The 13,084-nt window shown below is 39.8% G+C and overlaps 1 protein-coding gene across 3 annotated transcripts in view; it reads left to right on the top strand.

Moving 5' to 3' along the window:
• The window catches only part of LOC126248173 (AP-3 complex subunit delta-1), a 507,526-nt gene that overhangs the window by 229,397 nt on the left and 265,045 nt on the right, over nt 1-13,084 (top strand). For all 3 annotated transcript variants that reach the window (XM_049948943.1, XM_049948941.1, XM_049948942.1), the window contains exon 20: nt 2,999-3,161. In XM_049948943.1, the coding sequence (XP_049804900.1) occupies nt 2,999-3,161 (163 nt within the window). The remainder of the gene's footprint in view (nt 1-2,998; nt 3,162-13,084) is intronic.

Here is a 13,084-nt window from a genome sequence, read left to right as displayed (position 1 = left end):
GATCTTCCCCGAGGTCCGCTTCTACCAGTTTTTCCATTCGTCTGTAAAGAATTCGCGTTAGTATTTTGCAGCTGTGACTTATTAAACTGATAGTTCGGTAATTTTCACATCTGTCAACACCTGCTTTCTTTGGTATTGGAATTATTATATTCTTCTTGAAGTCTGTGGGTATTTCGCCTGTCTCATACATCTTGCTCACCAGATGGTAGAGTTTTGTCATGACTGGCTCTCCCAAGGCCATCAGTAGTTCTAATGGAATGTTGTCTACTCCCGGGGCCTTGTTTCGACTCAGGTCTTTCAGTGCTCTGTCAAACTCTTCACGCAGTATCGTATCTCCCACTTCATCTTCATCTACATTCTCTTCCATTTCTATAATATTGTCCTCAAGTACATCGCCCATGTATAGACCCTCTATATACTCCTTCCACCTTTCTGCCTTCCCTTCTGTGCTTAGAACTGGGTTGCCATCTGAGCTCTTGATATTCATACAAGTGTTTCTCTTCTCTCCAAAGGTCTCTTTAATTTTCCTGTAGGCAGTATCTGTCTTACCCTTAGTGAGACAAGCCTCTACATCCTTACATTTGTCCTCTAGCCATCCCTGCTTAGCCATTTTGCACTTTCTGTCGATCTCATTTTTGAGACGTTTGTATTCCCTTTGCCTGCTTCATTTACTGCATTTTTATATTTTCTCCTTTCATCAATTAAATTCAATATTTCTTCTGTTACCCAAGGATTTCTATTAGCCCTCGTCTTTTTACCTACTTCATCCTCTGCTGCCTTCACTACTTCATCCCTCAGAGCTACCCATTCTTCTTCTACTGTATTTCTTTTATTTCTTTCCCCCATTCCTGTCAATTGTTCCCTTATGCTCTCCCTGAAACTCTCTACAACCTCTGGTTCTTTCAGTTTATCGAGGTCCCATCTCCTTAAATTCCCACCTTTTTGCAGTTTCTTCAGTTTCAATCTGCAGTTCATAACCAATAGATTGTGGTCAGAATCCACATCTGCCCCTGGAAATGTCTTACAATTTAAAACCTGGTTCCTAAATCTCTGTCTTACCATTATATAATCTATCTGATACCTATTAGTATCTCCAGGATTCTTCCAGGTATACAACCTTCTTTTATGATTCTTGAACCAAGTGTTAGCTATGATTAAGTTATGCTCTGTGCAAAATTCTACAAGGCGGCTTCCTCTTTCATTTCTTAGCCCCAATCCATATTCACCTACTATGTTTCCTTCTCTCCCTTTTCCTACTGACGAATTCCAGTCACCCATGACTATTAAATTTTCGTCTCCCTTCACTACCTGAATAATTTCTTTTATCTCGTCATACATTTCATCAATTTCTTCATCATCTGCAGAGCTAGTTGGCATATAAACTTGTACTACTGTAGTAGGCATGGGCTTTGTGTCTATCTTGGCCACAATTATGCGTTCACTATGCTGTTTGTAGTAGCTAACCCGCACTCCTATTTTTTTATTCATTATTAAACCTACTCCTGCATTACCCCTATTTGATTTTGTATTTATAACCCTGTAATCACCTGACCAAAAGTCTTGTTCCTCCTGCCACCGAACTTCACTAATTCCCACTATATCTAACTTTAACCTATCCATTTCCATTTTTAAATTTTCTAACCTACCTGCCCGATTAAGGGATCTGACATTCCACGCTCCGATCCGTAGAATGCCAGTTTTCTTTCTCCTGATAACGACGTCCTCTTGAGTAGTCCCCGCCTGGAGATCCGAATGGGGGACTATTTTACCTCCGGAATATTTTACCCAAGAGGACGCCATCATCATTTAATCATACAGTAAAGCTGCATGTCCTCGGGAAAAATACATATACTTACAGATTGTTGCTGTCATATTTGTTAGTAATTGACTGTACAGGGGAGACAACAATGGCAGTAATAATGGAGGCAGTGTGCATACACAGAAATCTTAATTACACATTTGGGAACAAATAATAGCTACAAGATAAGTGTTTAAACATGCACATAAACTGCTTTGAAGAAAAAATGAAGTGCAAGAAAATTTTGTAGGGTGTGAACATAACTGACTTTCTTGGAAGAACAAAGTAACCTATCTAACATACATATGAAAATTTCATCATATTATAGGTTACTTTCAATGTCATCTGTGTTGTGTTTAGAACTGGTGCCATAATTTAATGGAGTAGCAAATTTCTGAATGTTATGTTCAACTACACATTTATTGATAACTTCATTAGCATGCTTCACAACTTTACACCTCTCTAATGATGAAGTTTGACAATACAGTTGACAAACAGTGCTGCAAAGCAGTGTACATTTTTACTGTTCTTTACGAGACAGTCCTTAAGTTAACCCATGTAAGCTGTATGCAATGAAAATGTCAGTAGCGTGGCACACTCAGATTTCGATGGCAATAATTATTAGCCAGTTCATATACTACGTGTAGAGATGCCCGAGATTTTTTCCAAACTTCCGTTCTCCCTTACTACAGTAATCTGTTAGGGGAATATTCTTAGATTTGACCAGTTGGTAATGTCCTATTTGTAGATACGCTTACGATCCAGTGTGGTTTCAGTTATAATTACAAGTGATCTAAGTAAATTGTGTCATTTGGAATGCAAAGCCCACTGACACAATGAATTTCCATTTATTTCTTCATGGTTATTGTAGTTTCCTTTTAAAAAAACAAGAACGGCATGCAATACCCACAAACTTCATTTCAGTATTTGCAAGAAGAGGAATCAGTGAACTGCCTTTATCAATGAGTGCCTGAACATTACTGAAACCTTTTATTATGAGTACTAAATCTGTGGTTGTTTCGTAATAGCCTATGAATTCCATCTGCTGAGGATACCGGTATACATGTTTATATGCTGTTGATAATGTGTATTTGGAATAAAGTGAACTTGTTTGTAGTATTTCACAACTAATTAGCACATAGTTAAATGTTTCTTTGTGAAACTGTCGATATTATATACAGATTACAAAATGTACTGTAGGTAAAAAACGTCTGTCCAGTGAAGAGGAGGATTTGTCTCACCCAGTTCATCTGGTGAATACCGACAAGGGAGAAATGCCGGAAGGAGCCCAATCATCTGAGGATGACACAGATACAAGGCCAAATGATGATCCCCACAGGGCTCTTGATATCAACTTGGATGAGTGAGTATAAAAACTAACATTCTTAGAATACAGCAAAGTCAGTTTTTTAATTTACAGATTTGTGATAGTTAAAACAGTATTTCCAGCATGATGCACTATATAGAAGTTTAATACCCAAGCAGCTGTTTTCTCTTATCAATCATCAAAAAAAGAGGCTATGAATGTTTAAATTTACAAAAATATAATATCAGTTTATGATGAGTGGTGAAACTAATGTTAGATGACAAGGCAACTAATCTACTTTAAAAATTAAATTTTGATTGTCTTGTACATAAAATAAGTTTCGAAACATAAGTTCTTTGTTCTTACAAGTAGTTACAGAAGTAGAAGGTAGCACACTGAAAGATACAGGATTGACATTCATTTATGGTAATCTTTTTAATTTAAAATATTCTTAAGGCTGTTAGAATTAGTACCACATTGTGCTTGCTCCAGGCAAGCATCACATGGTGGCTTTATGGTCATGGGAATTGATGTATGTTGCTCCTGTTGCTGAAACTTGGTTTGACTTAGAATACAGGGTGATTCAAAAAGAATACCACAACTTTAGGAATTTAAAACTCTGCAACGACAAAAGGCAGAGCTAAGCACTATCTGTCGGCGAATTAAGGGAGCTATAAAGTTTCATTTAGTTGTACATTTGTTCACTTGAGGCGCTGTTGACTAGGCGTCAGCGTCAGTTGATGCTAAGATGGCGACCGCTCAACAGAAAGCTTTTTGTGTTATTGAGTACGGCAGAAGTGAATCGACGACAGTTGTTCAGCGTGCATTTCGAACGAAGTATGGTGTTAAACCTCCTGATAGGTGGTGTATTAAACGTTGGTATAAACAGTTTACAGAGAATGGGTGTTTGTGCAAAGGGAAAAGTTCTGGACGGCCGAGAACGAGTGATGAAAATGTAGCACGCATCCAGCAAGCATTTGTTCGCAGCCTAGGAAAATCGACTCGCAGAGCTAGCAGAGAGCTGCAAATTCCACAATCAACTGTATGGAGAGTCCTACGAAAAAGGTTAGTTATGAAACCTTATCGTCTGAAATTGGTTCAAGCACTGTCTGCAGCTGATAAGATTAAAAGAATCGATTTCTGTGATTTTATCCTTGCTCAAATGGAAACATATGAATCTTTCGTTTCAAAGATTGTGTTTAGTGATGAAGCAACTTTCCACACTAACGGGAAAGTCAACCGTCACAATGTCTGTATATGGGGCACTGAGAATCCGCGGGAAACAACTCAGTATGAACGTGACTCGCCTAAGGTGAACATTTTCTGTGCCATTTCAGCCAATAAAGTTTTTGGTCCCTTTTTCTTCGAAGGTGCTACTGTAACTGGACTACAGTATCTGGAGATGTTAGAGAATTGGCTGTTCCCTCAGCTCGAACAAGAAGCACAACAATTCATATTTCAGCAGGATGGAGCGCCACCACATTGGCACTTATCTGTCCGTAACTACCTGAACGTCAACTACCCGAGGCGATGGATCGGCCGCCAGGCAGCCCGTGACAGAGCACTTCATCACTGGCCTCCAAGAAGCCCTGATCTTACCCCCTGCGATTTTTTCTTATGGGGGTATGTTAAGGATATGGTGTTTCGGCCACGTCTCCCAGCCACCATTGATGATTTGAAACGAGAAATAACAGCAGCTATCCAAACTGTTACGCCTGATATGCTACAGAGAGTGTGGAACGAGTTGGAGTATCGGGTTGATAGTGCTCGAGTGTCTGGAGGGGGCCATATTGAACATCTCTGAACTTGTTTTTGAGTGAAAAAAAAAAAACCTTTTTAAATACTCTTTGTAATGATGTATAACAGAAGGGTATATTATGTTTCTTTCATTAAATACACATTTTTAAAGTTGTGGTATTCTTTTTGAATCACCCTGTATATGTGAAATGTGCAAAATATATGTGTCGATTTGGTATAGCGCAAGAAACAGCAATAAGTTGAATTGAGTGTAATTACCCCTTGATGTTGTTGTTGTTGTCCTCTTGGGAAAATTTTCCAGAGTTAAAGTATGTGTAATGCTGGTGTAGCTGTAATGATGAATAGGAAAATACGAATGCAAGTGATCAATGAACAGTGTTGCCAAAATAGACACAAAGCCAGCTCCTACCATGGTAGTATACATTTGCATGTCTACAGGTTCCCTAGATAGTGAAGAGATTGCAATTGTTAAAGAACGTGGACTGGGAGAAACGAATGAAAGAGGAAGGCACTTGGTAAATTTTTGCCCAGAGCACAATTTAATCATTACAAACACTGGAATCAAGAACGAAGGATGTATAAATGGCAGAAAACTAAAAACTCCAGAACGTTTCACATCTATAATGATAAGGCAGAGATTGAAAAACCATTTTATTAGTAGTAAAATGTTTCCAGGAAGAGATGTGGAGTCCAACCATAATAATGGATTTTAATTGCAGATTAAAACTGAAGAAGCTACAGAAAGATAGGAAGTTAAGGAGATGGGACATGAATGAATTGAAGGAAAAAAACTGTTGTTTAGAGTTCCAACAAGAGCATAAGGTGTTAATTGAGTGAAATTAGAGATAGGAATACAATTGGAGAGGAATGGATAGCTTTGCGAGATGAAATAGTGAAGACAACAGGGCACCAAAGAGATAAAAAGACAAGACCTAGTAGAAATCCTCCGACAACACAGGAGAGATGGTTTCAGTTGACAGAAGTTGGAAGATTTAGGGTCAGCATTTGAAAATATTGTGTGGAATACACACTTTGAAATTGTGACTGTAGAATAAATAACACATAGAGACCGAAAAGTTGCCTAAAATTTGTACTGGAACCATTCTGTAGTTATAAGAGGCGAAGGATGAATGGAAAGCAGTAATTCAGATGAGACTGAGACAAGGCTGTAGCCTATTTGCCGTTTCGTTCAGTATGTACATTAAGCAAACATTAAAGGGAACTGAGGAGAAATTTGCCAAGAAAAATAGTCAGAGGGGAGAAATAAAAACTTTGAAGTTCATCGATGTCATTTTCATTCTGTCAGAGGTGACAAAGAATATAGATCATCACTAGAATGAAATAGTGTCTTGGGAAGGGGTGGACATGGTCCCCAAGAATAGATGCATACTTGTCTCAATCCATTGTGCCGTCCAGAATGAGGTGGTCAACTAGAGAATGCCCTCCGACCTGGACCCTTCCGGCAATTGTTGCAGAGTCTTTGTTTCCAGGCGTTTCATGCCGTATGCACCAGCGGCCATATTTCCAATGAAGCATAAAACGTGATTCATCTGAAAAAGCCACCTGTTGCCACTCAGTGGACTTACAGTTGCAGTATTGACATGTGAATTCCAGCATTCATTGCTGATGAATAGCAGTCAGCACGGATGCCTCTACTAGGTGCCTTCTGCGAAGCCCCATATGCAGCAACATTCTCTGAAGAGTCTTTGGGTAGATACTGATACTGATGATGATGATGATGATGATGATGATGATGATGATGATGATGATGATGATGATGATGATGATGATTGGTTTATGGGGTGCTCACCTGTGCGGTCATCAGCGCCCGTACAAAGTCCCAATTTTTTCAGAGTCCAATTTTTTTTACACAGTCCAGTCAGGCCACTGTCACAGATGATGATGATGATGATGATGATGATGATGATGATGACACAAACACCCAGTCCTGGGCAGAGAAAATACCCAACCCGGCTGGGAATCGATCATGGGACCCCATGATCCAGAGGCAGCAACACTAGCCACTAGACCACGAGCTGCAGATGGAGATACTGTTGGTAGCCCCATGTTCACCTGGGTAGTCAGTTACTCAACAGCTGCATGTCTATTCGGCCGTACACATCTTCACAGCTATTATTCACCCCTCTCATTTGTGGCCCGTGGTGCACCACAGTTGGCTTGATGCTGGTTTCAGGTAGCGTCATTTTGCTGTGCATCTTATACTTTAACCATGGCAACATATGAACAGTGTAAAAACTGAGCCACTTTGGAAATGCTTAACCTCTTGGCTAAAAAGCCAATGATAATGTCCTCTTGGACGTCAGGTAAATCGTTCCGTTCACACATTATGGTGATGACTGTACTGTTTTCCATGTCACCCGACACACTTTATATAACCTCCACTGTCATTGCTGCCACCTGCTGTATGTGAGTGGTTATTGCACATTGGTGTCAAACATAGGCGGTGGTCACATTAATGTGACTGGACCGTGAATGTCCCACTATGTACCATGAACCTTGCTGAGATGGGGTGGCATGTGTGCCTCAGTGATACAGACAGCTAGACCACAGAAACAACCATAATGGAGTGGTATCTGTGGAGAGGCTGGCTAGCTCATGGTTCCTGAAGAGTGGCACTAGCCTTTCCAGTAGTTCCAGGGCCAACAATCTGGATGACTGACTGATCTGACTTTATAGCATTAGCCAACATGGCGTTTCTCTGCTGGCACTGTGAATGGCTGATAGCAAGAGGAAACTACATTAATAATAATAATAATAATAATAATAATATTGTAGGTCCCTCTTACTATCAGCCATTCACAGTGAATAATAATAATAATAAGACGGCCACCAGAACAAGCACAAATAGAACTCGAAGTAACACACATGTTAGATATAGAAGAAAAATTTCAGCTGACATATATAGAATACAAAGACACAAATACAGACATTAGACCATTCTTGCATAGACCACCAAATAACCCACAAGTCGAAACAACAATAAAAACTATCAACACAATCATACACAACAAAATAAATGAAAACACAACTATGGAAGAGTTACAACTACTGGTTTATACAGGAGCACTCACTACACTAAATATACACATTAGGCAGAGATCAGAACCAACCAACACACAGAAGCAACCCGCAAAACCAGCATGGCAACACAGGCTACAGATCAGAATAGAAAAACTGAGAAAAGACATCGGACAGCTAACACAATTTATAAGAAATGAAATGTCAGAAAGAAAACGAAACAGGTTAGGTAAAATCTCACAACAAGAAGCGATAGAGCAATTAGATGAAAAGAAGCAGAAATTACAAGCATTTGCCAAACGACTTAGAAGATACAAAAAACGTGAAAATTGAAGGAAACAAAACCAAACGTTCAACACAAACCAAAAGAAATTTTACCAGACAATAGATAACACACACATTGAAATAGACAATCCACCAAACATAACAGACATGGAACACTTCTGGGGCAACATATGGTCAAACCCGGTACAACATAACAGGCATGCACGGTGGATACAAGCAGAAACAGATACATACAAGATGATACCACAAATGCCTGAAGTGATAATTTTGCAACATGAAGTCACCCAAGCAATTAATTCTACTCACAATTGGAAAGCCCCTGGAAAAGATAAAATAGCAAATTTCTGGCTAAAGAAGTTCACCTCAACACATTCACATATAACTAAATTATTTAACATATATCTAAAAACAAAGATGATGTGACTTACCAAACGAAAGCGCTGGCAGGTCGATAGACACACAAACAAACACAAACATACACACAAAATTCAAGCTTTCGCAACAAACTGTTGCCTCATCAGGAAAGAGGGAAGGAGAGGGAAAGACGAAAGGATGTTGGTTTTAAGGGAGAGGGTAAGGAGTCATTCCAATCCTGGGAGCGGAAAGACTTACCTTAGGGGGAAAAAAGGACAGGTATACACTCGCGCTCGCGCTCGCGCGCGCGCACACACACACACACACACACACACACACACACACACACACACACACACACACAAAAGCAGACATCAGGAAAAACAGAACTGTTATTCCACAGGTCGAGTGATAAATGTTAAATCCATTAATTAGGTGGTTACAGAATGTAAAAAGGGGAATGCATAGATTGAAGTTAGATACACTGGGAATATGTGAAGAGCAGTTGCATGAAGAACAGGACTTTAGGTCAGGTTAGTATTAGATCATCAACACTAAATCAAACAGGGGCAATAGAGGAGTAGGTCTAATAATGAATAAGAAAAAAGAAATGCCGGTAAGGTACTACGAGCAGCATAGTGAAAAGGTTGTTATAGCCAAGACACACACACACACACACACACACACACACACACACACACACACACAATGTCAATACACATCACAATAATACAAGTGTATATTCTAGCTCTGCAGGTAATGAATGGATCGAGAGAACGTGTGAAAAGATAAAGGAAGTTATTGTGTGAAAAGATAAAGGAAGTTATTGAGATAGTTAAGGGAGACACAAATTTAATTATGTAGGGTAACTGAAATTTGGTAGTAGGAAAAGGGCGAGAAGGAAAAATGATAGGATAATATGGATTAAGAGGAAGCTGCCTGATAGAACTATGCGCAGAGTTTAATTGAATCACCACCACTTATTTTCTTGAAAGTTAGGGTATGCTGGTTCTATCTAAGAGGTATATTTTGTTCAGGCTTTCTACCACACCACCTCATTCTTAACTTATCCATCTTGGTCTTCTGGATGCTGGATTTAAGGATTTTCATTTCTGATGCCTGGAGTGTCGATGGATCTCTATTTGTGAGGTTGTATGCTTTGACACAATAGTTCAGTATTGGTGTGAAGTAGTTGCTGAACATCACTGATTTTGTTTTTCTTGAATCATGCCATCTCATGTGAAGGATTCTCACTTGTTGGTAGAATTCAGAACCCTTTTGCACTCTTTTGGCAATCTGTCTAATCAGATTATTCCTGGAAATGATTATGAGATACAGAAAACTGCCCACTCACTCCAGCTGGTGGTCTTCTAGTTCCACTTGTGTGATGCCCACCTCTGTTGACTGCCATCATGACTATCTTGTTCTTCCGTATATGCATGTTATTTTCCTTGAACTGGGATTCCCCATGTTGAGTCTGGTCTGAACTCACTCTTCTGTTTCAACCCAGACCATGACATTATCAACAAAGACAGCTGCAATTAGTTCAAGAAAACTTTTCTTATCGTCCATAACCGTGATGAACAGTAGTGCAGATAGTGCACTGCCTTGCTGAACTCCACTCTTGGTCCGAGACTGTGTATTAGGGCAAAATGTCGGTATGAGAGCGAAATGTCAGTATTCCTTTGTCATTTATCAGCTCATTGTGTACTTCAGAGTTGTGCCAGAGACATTTTACTGTTATAGTGACTTATTTACTAGTAAATAATTACATTCCTTTTAATTTATGGTGAAATGACCATCCAAGTACCAGAAGAGTTGCACATCTGGCATGGTATGCTTTTTGAGTTTCACAAGGTTAGTAACACAACGGTTGCTACCAAAAGCAATTGTGATGTTTATCCAATTGGATTAGATATTCATAAATGGAAAATCTGGTTTTCCAAGTTCAGATCCACATACAAAGGGCAGAAATGGAAGCAAATCTGTGTCAGACAATCAAGGAACAGATCAAACCCTCGTAACCAACCTTGGTCAACCGTCAAAGAATATTTGCCGCAGATTGCTAAAGATAAACAAAGGTAACCGATCCACCACATGCAACTTATTGCCTCAGTAACACAATACAGAAGTGTTCATTGATTTATCACTGGAGATGAAAAATGTGTCCTTTATGATAATCCAAAATTCAGAAAGGCACTGCTGTGTGTTTGATGAAGTATACGTGGGACCGTTCATTTTGAAGTACTGAAATCTGGTCAAACTGTGAATGCAGACCTCTGCTGTGAACTAATGGGTCAGTTAAGTCAATATTTAATTGAAAAGTGTCCATCAATTGGCAGCAGCAAAGGCAGTATTCTGCACCACAATAATGCAAGATGGCACTGCGCAAGACAAACCCTGGAAAAAAATTAATGAATTGGGGTGGGAGGTATTGCCTCTAATTGTACTCACCCAATATTGTGCCATCAGATGTCCATTTATTCAATCGCTACAGCATTGTGTAAGTGGCAAAACTGTGAAACTTTGGATGATGTCTAAAATGTCGTCTCCAGGTATTTTGCTCAAAAACTTATTGATTTTTATTGATCCACCATTGAAAGTTTGCACCCTAGATGGCAAAAGGTTGCTGTTAAAGGGGGTGATTACATCATTGATTAAAAATAAAAACTTGTTAAGAATTTATCTGTTTGAATTTAATGTATAAAATGACTTTACTTTCGACTTCCACTAACAGACTGCCTGTCTCCAACTTTTACACAGCTAGTACAGTTCTTGTACAGCATCTAGATTTTCCTTTCCTTACCAGTCCTTCAGCTACATTCCTTTTCCTTGGGGAAGCTCAGTTTGGTTGGAGGGAGACCAAGTCTTGGAATACTGCAAGCAGGTTCAGTTGGATATAAGTTGCGGTACTTACGCAGAGATTAATAGACTTGCACAGGACAGACTAGCATGGAGAGCTCCATCAAACAACAACAACAGTGAACGTTGTGTATTTAAGTGGGGGTGTCATTTTGAATGACTCTGTCAGCTGTTGCACCAAGTTACAGGTGCACATAAGCAGCAATGAATAATGTCCTTTGGCCTGTGCAGTTAGAGTTCCATACCTCATGAAAGAAGGTTGGTATTTCCACTTGGAAATATATAATTCTCTCTCTTCCCTTTCTCCTGCTCTCCACCCACATTTCTCCTGCTCGCTCCCACCCCCTTTCATCTGCTGTGACCCCCCCCCCCCCCCCACCCCTTTCTTTTCTCTCCTATACATGTGCAACTGAACTGAGCCCAATTACAATTTGAACACTGAAGAACTGATATTAATAGGTGGGACAATATTGCACCAGTATGTTTCCACTGTGGATGCATTGGTAATGGACAAAAGTTTTCAGTGGGCAACAGTTGCCATGATGGCAGAAAATTACAGCAATATCATGAGTAAGCAATTGGTCTGGACAATAGTTGATTTGGAGGCTCCTTTTCCATGGTATAGGGTGCCTATCGTCACCAGGTGAAGAAGACTAGAAAATACGCGACTAGCCAACTGAAACCTATATTGTGAAAATTACCATAAAGTACAAAATATAACCATTCAGATTCCTCATTCTTCCAAAATGCTCACATATTGTTATAGGACCGGACCGGAGAATTCTGCAGTTGTCAGTAGCCATAATATTTTGTGGGTCAATGAACCTCCAAACTGACTACACACATGTGGTGTTAAAAGTACAGGGTGTCCCACACGAAAGAGACTCCATAAACAAACATTTGCTTAAATTACACTTCAAGGCTTTACATAAAAATCAGGAAATGAAATGAAATGAACATGTCATACCTTGTTCATGGGGAAATAAAGGTGAATTGCAAAAGGTGCTGGAAGTGACCACCTTCGGCTTGTAAACATATTTGAACACGACACAAGATTTTTGAATGTGGCTGCCAGAACCTCTGGTGTCACTGCCTAGATTTCATGGATGATGTTCTCTCATAAATCTTCCAATTCGTGTGGTTTGTTCCCAGAGACCTTGCCTTTTAGGCCACCCCAGGGGAAAAAGTCAGGTGGTGTTAAATCAGGTGACCTTGGGGGCCACAGTCCTTTCAAAATCACTCTGCCCGGGAAAAATGAGTCAACTTCAGCCACGGCCACTCAAGACGTGTGACACGTAGTGCCGTCCTGTTGGTACCAGATGAGGGAAGCTCTTGATCATCCAACTGGTTCACAAATTCCCAAAACATTTTGATGTAAACCGTTCTTGTCACAGTAGACGAGAAAGAAATTGGTCCGATGATATGTGCTGTGATATTGCACAGAACATGTCAGTCTTTTGTAAATGCAAGAGTTGCTCAACCAGTGCTATGGATTTTCATTACACCACAAATCTGTTCTGAGAGTTTATGTGGAACCATGCTTCCTAACTGAACCATGTGTACTGCGATATTCCTGGCCTCTGAGCAATAAATTGCTGAAACCAATGGCAAAAGTAATGTGTTTCTTTTTGTCATTGACATTCAGTTCCTGAACAGCTGTAACCTGTGTCAGTACATGCCAG

Source organism: Schistocerca nitens, chromosome 3 (assembly GCF_023898315.1).
Source record: "Schistocerca nitens isolate TAMUIC-IGC-003100 chromosome 3, iqSchNite1.1, whole genome shotgun sequence".
Lineage (NCBI taxonomy): Eukaryota > Metazoa > Arthropoda > Insecta > Orthoptera > Acrididae > Schistocerca > Schistocerca nitens.
This window is presented reverse-complemented; position numbering and strand designations above follow the sequence as displayed.